Genomic DNA, 15740 nt, shown 5'->3' with positions numbered 1-15740 from the left:
TTATGAGTCTGTGTTCATAAATCAAAGTCTTTACATAAATATTAATCATTTATTTGGTTTCCATGCGCAGTCTAATCTTATATCGCTGCCTTGGGTTCCCTGTGTTACAAATCAGGGAGTGGTAATATTCCTTTTGACCTTTTGAAATATTAAAAATATTACATTTTTTTACATAAAATAATTTTGTGTGATACAAAAATAATCATGATGATGAAGGACTATTTTGGCATAATAATTTATTATTTTAACAAGAATGAAATAATAACCATAATAATCATAAGTAATAATCATAATATATAAATATATAACTAATAATCATAATAATAACAATCATGACGATATGAACTGTAATTCATTTCATATGGCTAGAAAAAATATACTTAAATTATAAATATACAACAACAATGATAATATCTTTGTGTCTGTATTGCTCTCTCATTGAATAAACCAAAAAATATCTAGATAAAACAATTATGCCAGAAAAAAACAAAATTTATTGTATCAATTGTATAAAAATCAAATGACAATATTAACCCCCCCATACCCCAACCTCAACCCCCAATCCCTCAACAGCTCCCACAAGGAGTTATTGCTCCTTGGTTTGGAAATCTAATCAAATAACAAAAAAATTAAGAATATTGAAATAAAGAAACAAGAATTTATACATCCAAGTACAAGAGAGTAGCAATCTGACATGCACAATATACTTTTTTATCAAATGAACACAGATAGATTGAGGAATTAATTCTTTAAAAGATTCCATTGTGTGTGTGCGTATGCTAAGAGTGGGTGGGTCAGAGGGGTTGAGTAGTAGGAAAGTAGCACAATTGCACAAATTTATAAGTAAATCATAGATTAATAAAATCTCCTCAGCTAAGGATACTAATTTGAAATAATCTCAGATATAGAAATTTACTGTTCATTTTTTGTTATTTAACCCCCCTAAAACAAGAGTATCAATGCTTTTCACAAGAGGAGCAAATAGGCAGCAGGTTATATGATAAGTAAATAAAAAATATACTAGCTTGCATACTTCTGTTAAACAGGAAAATTTTGAGTGCAGATTTAAAGGCAGGAACAGAGTCCCTATCATGGTTCACTGGAAGGGAAGTGGACTGTAGTGGACTGGAATAAGACTAAAATTGGACTGCTATATAACAGAGACTATATATTTCTGCATAAACACATTTAAAAGCTTTCACCCACCACCATATTGATTTAGAAATTTTCTCTTTTATCATATCCTACTTTAATTCTTTCATTTACCTTTTATTCTAACATAAGATAAACTAATATTTTATACTTGTGCACCTTACCTCACACCCTCAAAAAGTTCTGTTTCCTGCTGCTTCATGACCCTGAAAGACGAAACAATAAAAACACTTTATTTCAGGAACTAAGACCTAGGTCTCCCCAGCTGATCAAAACATTAATTAAGACAACAAAGCTTAGACTAGATCAATTTTAGTTTTTGCAAGGAAAATGGACTTTTTGCAATATTAACCAACCTTGTCAGGCCATTGCAGTGGAGAAGAGGGCTGAAGACTGGTAATGTGCAGCTGTTTTTGGGGGGGGGGGGGGTAGGAGGGCATCATATTATATTGCAAGAGTGTAAGGGGCTCAGATGCTTAAATAAGTCTTTCCCCTATAGATTTGTCAGACTTAATTTTGTGACAATTATTCCTAAAATTAGGCCTAATAGACCTAAATTACATGCGGTCTCTCTGAAATTGGAAAACAGTGCACCCAAGGTAAAGAGATATATTTAAGACAAGGGAATAAAAAAACTGTGCTTAAATTGGGCACTTGGATGAAAACACCCCAATTTTTGAAAGTCCAAATAACTGAAGTATTTGAGGATAATATGACTTAATTATGACAATGTAAACATAATTAGTGAAAATTTTAGTCTGGGAGCCACTTGCTATTGAGATATTTTGGTTCAAAACCAGAAATAACAATAGGGTTGAGTAAATGACGTCATTTACTCACAATGTAGATGCTGAATAAAATTGTTCATTTTTACCCCCACTTTTTACTGTGAAGAAAATATGTTGCTTGGCTATATAGATAAGTTTAACCAAGTTTCAAGTCATTTTCAATTTTCATCGATTTTCATCCAAGTGCCCCTTTAAAGAATCCCCCCACCCCCCCTAGATCTAGGATCTTCCTTGCGGGAGAATCAACCATCCATGTGTTCAGTTTACATAGAGAGCAAGGTGTGTCAACTTTATCCCTGGTGCTAGGATCTTTCTATCTGCGAGACAGGAAGATCCTACTGCAGGTAGATGTGCACGTAAACAAAAAGCAATAAATGAATAGCCAGTAGGTTAACTCGCCTGCGAAGAAGATCCTAGTTCTAGAATCGTGCTCTCCTGTAAACAGGGCCTTAGTAATTTAGTCATTAATTAAGGCCAGTCTATATGCTCTGGAAAGGCAGAAAATCCAGTGTGATGCTTCAAGTCCACAAACAGAATTTATGTCCACTGCAAAGCCATTGGAAATTTTTAACTTTTAGCCCAAAGTTGGATCAATCAAAATTAAGAAATTAAGATGTATTTCAAATAATAAAAAGCTTTTGTTAGACCAATCCCTGGCAGACCTGCGACCGATAAAATACCATGATCGTTTATATACTGAGAAAGAGGCAGAAAAAACATGTACTCATGAGTACAGAGCTCAGCACATAGCTCAGCTTTCATGATAGCTTTGTCCTAATATAAAAGTAATATTGCCAAACGAGAAAAAAAGCCCATGAATCAGTGTATTTACCTGCATGTTATCCTCATTTTCAGAATAAGGCAACTGATCTTCACCTTTTGATTTATAAGAAAGGAGCTGAGCAGCTTTCCTCCACACGTCCGCCATTTTGAGTTTCGCGCAAAAAATATCCAATACCATATATGGATTATGAACAAAGGAAGGATAAGGCTGCAGTTACAGACATGTTTCCATGGATACCTAAAATTTCGACATTGTTCTCTTTATCTAATGCACTAGTCCTACAGGGATGCATGTTGCCAAAACACGTAAATTTTGAAGTGTTTATTTACAGATGTAGTACTTTCCCTTTATTAACTTATGATCTTTCCAACTTTTAAGATACGCTTACTTCAAAGAGCGATTTTATTTTTACCGTCGCGAAATTGATTTTTAAGCGTGGTGGAGTTGAATTTTTGGAGTAAGAGGAGAGGAGGCTGATCGATACATTTACTATATTAATAATTGACAAAAAAAATATTTAACTAACCGAGCAGATGACAATGCATGCAAATGACAACCTGCTGCTTTAAGTGCTCCTTCTTCATTAGCACCTTTTATTAATTGAGTTTGCTTGCAATTTTCTGCCAAGTGCACTGACTGTATAATAAAAAATGATATACAGCTATTTCAAATTAAAAACGTTGAATACTGAAAACTGCTTGAATATTGAAAACTGAATAATAGTGTATCAGTCAAGAATGAATCGAAAAGAAATGAATTGCTGATCATTGTCATTCCAGTTTTGGCCATGGGTGTCTAACATTGCTTGATTTTTGGGGGCAATCCACTCTTAACCGAAGCCCCAAAACACACTAGAACGCCAGCAATGCATTTAGGACACTTTATAAGTCAACGCACCTACATCTGCCTGGCAAATTAAAGGATCGTTCTAGAGCTGTTACTAGCTTCATTTCTAAATCAGATGGAATTTGGAAGCCGAGGAGAGAGCGACGTTCTGAACAAAACAGGTTTGGGACAAACGTATTTGTTGATAACTCGGCCTAGAATCTAGAATCAGGCCTCAGGAATCGACTTCAATATACCAGCGCAACCTGATGCAAATCTTTCAAACATAACAGAGACTAAAAATGACAAGGTCTACGCATTCCAACCTGCTTCTATAGAGCTACATCTAAAATAGCCCCCCCCCCCCCCTTCTCCCAGCGACCATGTGTATATTTGGAGTGGAGTTAACGCATTTGCACTGGCCTGCAAACTAGACGATTTGCGCGCAAAGAAGACGAGTTTGCAAGTGACTTTTAGAGTACGTAGGCCTTTAGCATCTTTCATAACGTTTTTATCTTACGATTCCGTAAGAATTAACTTAAACGATTACAGCTATACATTGATATGTGATGTGTTTCCCAGTTTACCATACAGTCAAGCATCATTTATAGCATCTTAGCCTATTTTATCCCTATTTTGTTTGTGTCCTATGCTTCGATTGCCATTATCCATTCACATTCGACGCAGCATGCAACAAATGCGTAAATCAGACTTCGTACGTAAGAAGACAGCATCTCAAGAATGCTCGAGACGCTTGCCCTCACTTCTTGTACCGCCGTGAATGACGTGGACAATATGCAAGCAAACGAGTTGCATTTTTAATTTGGAACACTGAGCAATGGATGCGCAAAATAAAATGTTGAAAACCATATTTAGATCTACTGAAGTACCTCCGTTAATAGGTCACTTGCAATATATCGTAATTTACTACTACTTCCAGAATCCCTTGCACCTATTAATTCTCTTACTATTCTCATGAGTACAAATTCTAATAAAAAAGAAAATTCGCGAAGCATTTTGGTAGAGGCAGTGCAAAGACGCCATCATGCAAACAACCTTTTCATTACTCTTATATATATATATTAAAATGGGGTTTCATCCGCGCTTTTAATTGATATCGACGATGCATCACTCATACGACTGATGGTACCATCATGGCTGGCAAGAGAATTTTGACTTTGAACTGCCTGGTTTCTGCAGCACGCTTTCTTTTCGTGATGATACTGATTTTTAGGTGTCAAATTAGCACTTTTTTTCTTGCTTGAGTTTGTTTCTTTGATTGGTATCCGGAACGCAATTTTTTTGGGTGTGGGATAAAACGAGAAAAAGTGGTCCAAATACTTTTCCCTGTTTCCAAAATACTCCCCACACGGACAAGAGCATTTTTTGTGTGACTTCCTTAAGTGATCGTCCAATATTTCCTTCGTGCAGAAAACTTTTCCAGGGCAAAAAGTACACCTCAGTTGACTCGAAACATGTTGCAGTAGTTCCTTTTCTGATGAAAATGATGCCAACTTGCTACTGTGAGTGCAGTAAGGGTTGTAGCATAACAGGCTATGGAAATCCATATCATGCTTGGTCAACTCCCTATTACCCATAAATCCGATCCTACAAATACTACACTTGTATTCTACCAGGTCAAGAAGATTGGAAATCGAAGATTCACAATTTATCGCTGTAAAAGTGATACCATATCTGCTGGCAACTGCTTCTACGAGTTTCTGGATGCGTTCTAGTGATTTCGATAGAATAAACCCCAAAAACTGTACTTCTTTTCCTTCCATAACGCCATTAGGAATCTTACCACGTCCAACTGAAGTTCGACTGATTATATTGGAATCAGAATTAGGATATCTATACTCCAATACATAGTCTTCAAGAATTTTCCAAGCTGCATGTTTTCTGTAAATGTCTGTTGGTGCAGGATGTTTGAAAAGCCATGGCCTGTATTTAGGTAGAATACTGGGCGACAAATCTTGTGGATAAAAAATATGAACAACGAGGTTGCCTCTTAGTGAAGGAGATAGCGTGATTCCCTTGATAAAATCAATGAATTCGCGTTCCCATTCAATGAAAATTACCTTTCTTGAACATGAACTTGAACAAGTCATTATCGCTCAATGGATGGTCTTCCTTTCCTTACTGTATGGGTCTCGTTTTCTGGCGTAGAAACTACTCTAAATCGTCAAAGTTTTTGAAATTCACTTGCAATGTTTTACACAATAATGTACTGTAGTCTTCAAGTTTTGAATTAGATATATAGGCCACACCGTTTGCGTTTTTATCACAAAAGAACTTGTAAGATTCCAATCTTGATTACAAAAATATCAGCCGATTAAAGAAGTCCTTTTCTCAAAACGGTTCCTTCTCTTTCTCGAACAATGCTGAATTTAAATCCTCTTTTTCAAAACAGTCAGAAATTTGTTATATATGACTGAGCTTAGATCAGTATATAAATCGTTTTTAACGTTGAGACATTTCAGTGCGCTTTGTATTTGAATTCAATATTTCATGTTTGCATTGACACTTGTGTGGTCGATGGCAGGTGGCTTCGACAAAATGTTTTGAACGAGAATTTCCTGTTGTCCAGGTGACGCTCTTATTCAGTATTCCTTAGTCCAGTCATGTGTGTGCGGCGCAGCGAGTATTTTTAGCAACAATTATCAAAGCAGGAATAATGCATGGGATGATGAAACAGTATGCTAAAATTAAGAAGGAAAAGAACAAATTCAAATTCGTTTTTAAACTAAATTTGGTATCAATACCCAGCCTAAATTTGGTTTCAATACCCAGCAACAGTACAGCACAGTATGATATCGTACATCAGGGCCCGTTTGTACGAAGGGTGGATAGCGCTATCCGAAGGATAAATCCTTATCCAGTTGATAAAATGATATTGTTATCCAATAAACCATGATTTATTCACTGGATAAGATTTATCCGTTGGATAGCGCTATTTGTCCGGCGTACAACCGGGCCCTTTATTTGAGTATGCACGTATCAAAAATTGAACACTCATGCTTAGCTGATATGTTTTGAGCTGCGAGAAGCAGAGCGACTCTATTTAACGCCAAAAAAGGCGTAATAAATTGAGGGATAGGTGCAAAGCTGTTAATGGATGGGAAGGATGGAATGTGAATGGATATAATGTTGACGAATGTGTGATTGGATATAAAATCATGATCAATTGTTGGTTGAATTTTTAATATGGAAAAGAAGGATGGTTAGATTGCCATAGCAACCTAATTTTATAATGAACGGCATGTACGAGTTTAAATATTAAAAATGCCTCAAACGTCAACGCCGATATATATATAAAACATGTACAAAAGAACGCCTTTTTGAAGCGAAATTTTAACACGTAATTAGTACGATTATAAAAACATGACAACTTTCGTTTTTCCAAAGATTGGCACTTGAACATTGTCACTTTAAATTTAGCAAACCAAAAAACTTCGATTGGCTACGGCCGCGATTTTAACTATTTACCCATTAACAGCTTCTTGCAGCTTGCGCAAACACATACGACCTGGCTTCACGTTTAGCCTTCACAGTGGATATGAACTCATCAGAAGTAGTTCTAGATGGATACTCGATATTGAGAAATGACAGGACAAATTGTGAAATATTTTTATATAGATTGGGAAAGCGGAGGATCGAAATTTTTAAGAAGCTCTGATAAAATCACAGTCACGCCTGCTGCTCAAAAGACAGTTCGAATCCATGTCTTTTACAACAGATCGAACCCTGAGAGTCTTCTTTTGAATGACTGGCAATGGATATCAAAACATCCTTCAGCGACAGAAGCAACTGAAGCGGCGTGGGTCGCGTTAATGTCTTCTCTAATATCGGATCGCAAGTTTTTGACCAAACCCAATGTTGTACTATATCTTGTGTCTAAAGACCAGTCAAGATTTCTGGAGCTTATTTCAGTGATAAAGACAAACAGCGTGGCATCGATAGTGCCAATCAATTCTACAATGACGTCCATCACTGATTGTTTTGATCACGTTTGTTCTCTGTGTTTGATCATTTTTCGTGACAGTACAGAAAAAGAGCACCATGATCGCCTCAATCATTTGCTTTTGTGTGATAATCCTTCCTGCGATCGAAGTAGAAAAGGAAATGGATTTTGGAATAAATCTGAGCTTCAAGATCACGTATCCAAGCAACGAAAGTGTGACATTTGTTTGACCGGACTTGGAAAGGAAATGGTGTTTTGCAGCACTAAGAAGAAAGACGAACACATGAGAAGCGTTCATGTTCGTAAACTCAACACAAATCGCAATGCTTCTTCGTTAGAGCAGCGTAATGAAGTGGACCAGACAACGTTTCATTTTCGTTATAGTCTTTATCCATTGCCTTGTTTAGCTGAGCCAGCTTGTGCACAGCGGTTTCGCACGACAGCTGAACAGGTGATTCATCACGTGTCTTATCACCAGTGCCAGTTCCCGTATGTATGCATGGCTTGTGTCAATCAATATAAAAGAGCTGTTTGCCTTAAAAGTAAAACGGAACTATTAGACCACGCAAAGGTGATGGAACACAGAACTGAGGAATTCATCTTCAACGAATAGCTAGCCCTGGCTCATGGTCTATCACAGGGGCCGATTGTGCGAAAGATGGAAAGCTCGATCCGACAGATAATTTACCCACTCAGGATAAATTTATTGGATAACATCGTCTCGACTAGTCCAATGGATAAGGATTTATCCACCGGATAGCGCTGGCTTCGTGCAATCCGTGGCCAGATCTAGACTAAAACGGGCGCCGCCTTATCATATTGATTACTTGTGACTGAAACGATTACACGTGATACTGTCACGGTAAGGTTTGCAAAACATTTGTTCATCCTACCAAATGATCGTCACGTGACACCTATATCGCATTTAAAAAAAAAATTAAAGTAGCGGATGCTTGTATGGTTTCATTGAAGCTCCCATTGTGAAGCCGGTCATTTTCTTAACGCTCAGCCTATCGGGCCATTTGTTTTCTGCATGGTGGCCATTTTGGAACCCCATTTCTAAAATCCTGACCCGCCACTGATTTATGCTGCTTTTTGGCCAAATTCTCTCGCAATCTCAAGTCTTACCGTGAATTTTAGTACTGCCAGCACTGGAGTATGCGCACTGAGTGCAAGTTTGTTGACTATTAGATGACGTTAATCCAGCTATCTTTTCATACTATGTTCATCAACATCTTAGACTGTTTAAAGAGTCTATAAGCAACAAATAAGCTTATCTGTCTTGATTTCTAAATACTTTTCTGACACCAAAACAATTGACGCACTATTAAGTGGAATCTTATGTAAACTGAACCACCACTCTCTTTGTTCACCATCCTATTACAGACTCCATTATGTTTTGTTTGGGATTATGATTTTCTATTTCTTTATTATTGCGTCGAGAATTCGGCCGAATGAAAGCAAACAAAGAAGAGCTATACGTCTTTTTTCCAGGTCTTTTAAAACAAAGAAAGGGTTTGTTTTGATTAATTATGACCCATCAGCAGCAAGACGTCTACTTTTCTTGACGTTTCTTGGACAAAAGATCAAAATATTCCATTTGAATTCTAAATACATGCTGATGATTGTTTGCATTTGGCTGCGCCAAAGGCTACCTAATGCTTGATTTGTTTGTTTAGTTCTCGAGATGATGCTAACAGATTAAAGATACTTTGGATCTAGCGAATTCATTCCTTTGAAACCACGAAACAATAGAAACGGGACCTTGGAACGTGAATCGAGAATCAAACGAGGAAGCAAGTTAAGAGTTTAAATTACGATTTAAGACAGCACCAATGGAGGAATTTTTCTTAATCTGGGAAAGCAGCTGTCGGAACTTCATCGACGAGTTGGAATTTTCTTGTCAAGAGGCTAAAGAAACGAGGCTGAAAATCCATGTGTTCTTACGCAGCGATACACCAGAAAAAGCTATGCCTCCTGAAAGAGATTGGATCGAAACGCATTTTACATTGACAACTTGTCCATACGCTTCAGACGCCGCCATTACATTCTACCTACTGGAAAGATACGCTACCGAGAAAAAAGAAAAAGAAAAATGGCTTGAAGAGCTGGATGTTGGATCATCCTTGATTCTTGTTGCTGACAAGGATCGGAAATTTGAGGAAGTGTGTGCCATCTTGAAAGTCAAAAATCCTCGACTTCAAGTGAGTGAGGTGAATGGTAAAGAGAAATCGATTCTTGAAGTACTAGAGAATGTTTGTCGCAGATGTAAGTTGGTATTTTTGACCGAATCAGAGATGGAAGACCATTTCTATCAACTTCATAATTTCTTTTGCTACAATCCTGAATGCACAGAGGGAAGGTTTTATACCGAGAGCGAACTTCAAAAACATCTGGAAAATCAAACACACTGCCCCCTCTGCAAGGAAGAATATGTGTTCTGTAATGACGAAAAGCGAAGCGCTCACATGAAAAATATTCACAAAAAAGACGAGATGGTATCATCAAGAACAACTCCTACATCTGAAGCCATTGTCTGTCAGTTTTGCACACATAAGAAATTCTCATCTTCTCAGCAAAAAGAGATCCATATGAAAAATTGCCATAAGAAATGCAACTGTTCTTGTGGGAAGTATTTCAATACTCGTGAAGACTATTTGGATCATTTTTATTCAGTCTATCCCTTGGCGTGCTTCGAGAATCGCAAATGTCCTCAACGATTCCAAAGTGTCTTGTATCAAGCAAGACACCACCGAGAGGATCATTTCTCTACCCAACCATTTTATTGCATTCCTTGTCAAGAAATGTTGGTAAATGAAGGTGGATATAAGACTAAGATTTGCTTCAAAGATGAGAAGAGTCTACGTATACACGGCATGTCCATTGGTCACAACGAAGATGAGATGTTTTTGTCAGACTTTAGAGAGAGTTTGAAAGTGGACCAGCCTCTTGTTCAACGAAGAGCGCCGTCTAGAACATGTTCTGCTATTAACTACTGCTAATATTCCATGACATGTCTATTGGCCAAAGGGATAAAGCGTTCTGGAAGAACTTGAAAGAGTGGACCTTGGCCTCTTGTTCCAGAAAGAGCTCCGTCTATTTTAATAATTAAAACTAATGCTAACATTCCTCGACGTGCCTATTTGCCACATCCAAGAGTCGTTTTTCACAAACTTTGAAAATCGAGGGTTTTTTTCTTCTTCTTGTTATTACTTTTAAGTGAACTGGCTAACTACTAGGTTAACGCCCAGCAGCCTGGAACAATAAAACGCTTTTTTATCTTGTACGTATTTTATCCGCATTTCAAGGCAGCAATAAACGAGGGACGGCTTGTGGTTTGAAATTAATTTTTTTTCGCAATTTCAGTACCAGCTTTACCAAGGATTTTAGCTTAATCAAATTATACGGCCTGATGCAATGCACTGAGAAATATATGGGTTATCAAAAAAGAGAAAGGTCTAGACATAAAGCAGTCGGCACCTCAGCCTTCGAAAACGAAAAACTAGGGAGAAATATTGATTTGCGAATTAATGTGAAAAACGTGGGACAATTTTCATGTTTCTATTTCCAAAGCTTCCATACCCAGATTATTTTCTCATGTTCTGGCATCAAGTTTACAATACTTTCATTCTACTTGGACATTGAATAGGCCTGAGAGGTTACAGTGCGAATTGAAAAGCCATGGGCACCTAGAAATATTTCAAGAATGTTTCTTCAGAAGGGTTGTTATCTTTCCGTTATCTTGTGGTTTGAAAGTCAATTCTGATTGGTCAAAGAAGAATAGAATATTCCTGGAATATTTCTAGGTGCCCACGGGTTTTCGATTCGCACCGTACCGTAAAGCATCACGACTTTTGTCACTATAATTTTGAATCTCTTAGCTCTCCAGGTCCAACCCTATATCCCGGCTCCTCCCTCCAACAAATACATACACCCTTTTAACCCATCACTCTTAGAGTTTACAGAGTACAAATCTAGTCTCCCAAAAATTTATCCTTACTGTACAATAATTTTCAAATCTTAGCCCCACTGACTTTATTTACATATATTGAATATAATACATATTTAAGCTTGGTAAGCAATAAGCAAGATGCAGCATGCAACACAATTATTAATGTTCAAAACAACTCACAAGAATGCAATTTGTTTACTCTTAATTAAAAAATAAATAAAATTCCGTCAGTTATATAAAAGCTTTTTTTATTTGGGAACCCAGTCTGACTAAAATTGCATTCATTAAAAAACTAGCAAAAAATATAGATTGCAGTATGTTGGTCTGTGTGTGAAGCATAAATGATACAAATGATATTATAATATTATTAACTTGATCACTATATAATAATGATAAACCTAAATACTAATAGTCTATCAAAACTCTTCCACTCTGATTGGCTAATCTACTAGTGGTCTTTTAGTGATAGACCTCTCCAGCTAAAAGCTAAAAGAGCTGGTTTTAAAAACCAAAAACAGGGCAACTAACTCACATTTTCCACCTAATTTCAATTCTTATCTATCCATTTTTTAACTGATTATTAGGTTTAGACTAAAACATTTAGATCTTTTGCCCTCTGGATGGTCTACATAAGTCAATAGCCCATATTTTGACCTTCAACCTTGTGGGTTATTGACTCATAGCCCATTAAAAACTTTATACCATAGCAATACCCATGAAGAACGACAGGCTGATCCAAGTCAGGGCATACCTGGCAAATTGACTCACTGATTCAATTGGAATTAATCATGTTTGGTTTGGTGGAGGGAGAGATACCCAAGAACCCAATGAAAAAACCAGCACACAGTCACATGCGATCCATGCTAAGTCTAGATGCGATGTGATGCTGGAGTGGTGATCATAAGGTTTTCCAAAGTTTTTCAAATTGAAAGTACTAAAACAATTTCTTTTTATCCCGAATTTCAAGTTTCCTCTGACATTGAAGTCTAAAATTATAAAACAATATTATTCCCCTTAAGCTCAGTCATTATGAAGTCGAAGACTGGTGGCTTGGTAAATATCTCACCGATAATCACTTCACCTTTGACAAATAATTGTTAAATAAGCAAGGTATGAGAGTTGTATATTTGACTTGTGTTTTGAAATTTAGCCTTTCACTTGACTAAGTACAAAGGTAAAGCCTTCAGTTAAGTACAAAGGTAAAGCCTTCAATTAAGCATATACCTTTCTTATCATATAGTCTTAAAATAACTAAATATATTATTACCATCATTCAATGTCAAAAATAAATGGCCATGCAGCAAAAATAGACCAGTTTCAAGATCCAAAATATCGTGTTTCTCTCAATTAGACTTATTTACACAGTGTTTGCCTTGATTGTGTGCAGAATATTCACATATTCCAGTCAAAAGGTCTGCTGAGTTTTGAAGTGTTTGTATTGTAAGTCGAAGTTGTGTATTCATCTCAACTTTACCGTTGGTATTTGTGAATATTTAGACACTGTTACAAGGCTAACCCTGTGCAAATGAGTCTGTAATCAAGAAACACAGTGGTTATTTGGGATTCAAAACTGCTCAATTGGCACTTGTCCATCCAACAATATTAGGCCAGTCCTCTTGACTGGTCATGGCATGTTAATAAGTCATGCTAGAAACACAGTATATGCCTCATCTAAAATCTATGTCTAGCCATTGAGGGTATTATGATATTTGTTAAGTCCTGTTATTCATAATCATTACATCTCAGAATTTTAGACCATTTTCATATATACAGCGAGTCAACTTTTTTCTTAGACATCAATCAGGTCCCACAAGTAATTCACCATAAAATACTTGGAGTTCTGTCTTTCATCAAGACAAAATGGTTTCACATTATTCAAGCTGGCAATAAACCCTTTGATTTCATCTTGCTTGCAGTTGTAATCCCAACGGATGTGTGATATATTTGTGAACAGACTGAAATAGTATTTAGTTTTCGGAAGCACTTCTATTTTCTTGTTAACAGCTTCAGCTTTTTTCTCTTTTAACTTCTCACCTTAGATTAAGCAACAAAAAAATAACTTTAATTTGAGAAACTTAGCGTTTACAATAGGAATGACTAGCAAGAGCTTTCTGAGCAACTACTGTACAGTGTTTCATTCCCTTAGATAAACTCAATGTGATTTGATCACACAACTGTCATATTATTCATGGTTTTTAATCAGCTAATGATGCATCCGTCAAAGCTCAAAGATTCAGAAAGAAATAACTTTTGAGAATAACTATAGGATTATGCAATGATGAATCAATATAATCCCTTCTACTTTCCCAGGACAGCTCTGGAGTGGGATTACAGTACAGCTACTGTAACTGGGGGAAACTTAGACTGGTTAGACAAGAGAACCAATCAAAATGTAGAATGAAGACAATGCATTCCAATTTTGGGTAGTCGAGCCAATCAGAAAGCTAGACTGCACGAGAATGGTAATTCCACCCTGATGCAATGTGCAACAACTAGATTGGCATCATCATTTCTTGTGTTTTTTTTCTACCTTTTAGTATAGTAACACAGAATTAATATATTTCTAAAGATGTTTACTTCCTTGATGCATACATATATGCATGTACTTTAAAAACTTATCTTCTTTCTCACCACTGTGATATATCACCAAAAACAAGTCCAGTCATGTTTTAGCTTGTTCATACCTAGCCTGTGAATACATCTGACTTATTGCAGCCGCCTGAAAACAGCAGCCAAAGAGAGTTGGCTGTATTTGCAGGCTAGATTATACCTCATTTCACACTAAACACCACTGGTAAAAATGACTCTCCTTTACTTTTAAGCCCTCCTTTAATTTTAATGTGTCCCAATTTTGTAATCTTGTACTTGTTAAATTTCCTTTCTCCATGTGCAATCACACTTCTACAGGTGTTAAACCATTGCTGCTACCATGTTCATTCACCACCCTGTCCTGGGGGGAGGGGAAGGACAGGGCTTTATATTAACACAGTATATCTATATGTATGGAGCTAAATGGCTAGGAGGCATAGTGACTAGATACCAAAAATATATTTGGCTGCTTAGTTAAGGTCCAGATAAGGTGACTGGCCACATTGAACTAAATCACATAATTAAATCAAACAAATAAAGCTATAGCTCTTGAAAGATAGGAATTCATATTCTATAAATTTAATCCTTCATGAGGGCCAATATTATCTACGTTAAACGTTTTGTAAAATCGGTTTTTAACTCTAGAACACAAGAGGGCTTCAAGAACTAAACTCACTGTTTTGAACTCACCTTTGAGATTACTGTCTTGACATGCCTTCTCCAACAAAGTAATATCCTGCTCAATCTTCTCAATTCTTTCACTGGTTACGGTATTTTCATGCTTTAGTTCAGCAATCCTGGCTGTGTTGACAGGCTGGTTGTCGTCTAGATCTCGAGCAGCTTGATTTTCCGCCTTGGTCAACTGGCGTATGGCTTCTTGTACGCTTATTCCTTGCTCTTCGCACAAGTGAGCTTTTTCAATCAGAAACTTATCACTCTTCTCCAAAGATTCTCTGTTATCGTTACTTGCCAAAATAGTGATTATTTCATTGGTTAGTTTTAAAGGATGCTCTGATGAAGACATTTTCTCTAGTAAGGTTTTGTAGTTCAGTTAGGTAAATTTGAAAATGGCGGTTATCCGGATTCGTTACCAGTCCTAAGCAATAACATCCACAAAGGAAGCCCAAACTTCAATGATAGCTACTACATTTGACAGTATCAGCAGAAATTTTCCTTTTTTTGCTAATCCACAAGTCCTTTTATTTGATCCATTGAAGAAAGTTGTATTGAATGTATTATTTGCTACATTTATTTGACAATAATTGGCATGTATTTACCAAGCATTAAGTCTTTGTATTTACCAAGCTTCAAGTCTTTGAGTGTCAAGGTATATTCACGGTAATCACTGAACCAGAGGTTGAATAATTGGTGAGTGTCAAGGTATATTTACGGTAATCACTGAACCAGAGGTTGAATAATTGTTTTAGTATAATTTCAGGCTTGAAAATCAAAGAAAACACAAAATTCAGATTACAAAATTTAAGTATTACTTCTGCTATGACAAACTTTGGGAAACTCCAAAATCTTGAAGTTCTGCAATCAATGAAGACAAGAAATAAAGAAACCATAAATTACAGTAAACCAGACCAATGTATCTAGTGGTCATGCAAAAAAACACCTCATACTACTAGAACTGCTCTGCCGGCACTTTCACGTCAGGATATCGATGGTTTTCATGGCTGCCAT

General features: G+C 36.7%; 4 protein-coding genes across 4 annotated transcripts; 2 read left to right on the top strand and 2 right to left on the bottom strand.

The window, feature by feature from the left end:
- Nucleotides 1–3920: 3920 nt before the first annotated feature.
- Nucleotides 3921–6039, bottom strand: LOC148913609 (uncharacterized). Its single transcript, XM_089033683.1, has one exon. The coding sequence runs from the start codon at nucleotides 5658–5660 to the stop codon at nucleotides 4632–4634; it is 1029 nt and encodes a 342-aa protein (XP_088889809.1). The 5' UTR covers nucleotides 5661–6039; the 3' UTR covers nucleotides 3921–4631.
- A 915-nt stretch (nucleotides 6040–6954) lies between these two features.
- LOC116294205 (uncharacterized) lies at nucleotides 6955–8476 on the top strand. Its single transcript, XM_031701758.2, has one exon. It carries the CDS (start codon nucleotides 7155–7157, stop codon nucleotides 8124–8126), a length of 972 nt encoding a protein of 323 aa, XP_031557618.1. The 5' UTR covers nucleotides 6955–7154; the 3' UTR covers nucleotides 8127–8476.
- On the top strand, nucleotides 8244–10860 carry LOC116294196 (uncharacterized). Its single transcript, XM_031701746.1, has 2 exons — nucleotides 8244–8375; nucleotides 9193–10860. Exon 2 carries the CDS (start codon nucleotides 9349–9351, stop codon nucleotides 10513–10515), a length of 1167 nt encoding a protein of 388 aa, XP_031557606.1. The 5' UTR covers nucleotides 8244–8375; nucleotides 9193–9348; the 3' UTR covers nucleotides 10516–10860.
- Nucleotides 10861–11533: 673 nt separating this feature from the next.
- Nucleotides 11534–15120, bottom strand: LOC116294214 (kinetochore protein Spc24-like). Its single transcript, XM_031701770.1, has 2 exons — nucleotides 14745–15120; nucleotides 11534–13499 (listed from the first exon to the last, which is right to left on the bottom strand). The coding sequence occupies exons 1-2, from the start codon at nucleotides 15076–15078 to the stop codon at nucleotides 13255–13257; spliced, it is 579 nt and encodes a 192-aa protein (XP_031557630.1). The 5' UTR covers nucleotides 15079–15120; the 3' UTR covers nucleotides 11534–13254.
- Between the last annotated feature and the right edge of the window lie 620 nt (nucleotides 15121–15740).

Source organism: Actinia tenebrosa, unplaced genomic scaffold (assembly GCF_029948245.1).
Source record: "Actinia tenebrosa isolate PJP-AT-01 unplaced genomic scaffold, QUT_ActTen_1.0 PGA_scaffold0__85_contigs__length_37466705, whole genome shotgun sequence".
NCBI lineage: Eukaryota > Metazoa > Cnidaria > Anthozoa > Actiniaria > Actiniidae > Actinia > Actinia tenebrosa.
This window is presented reverse-complemented; position numbering and strand designations above follow the sequence as displayed.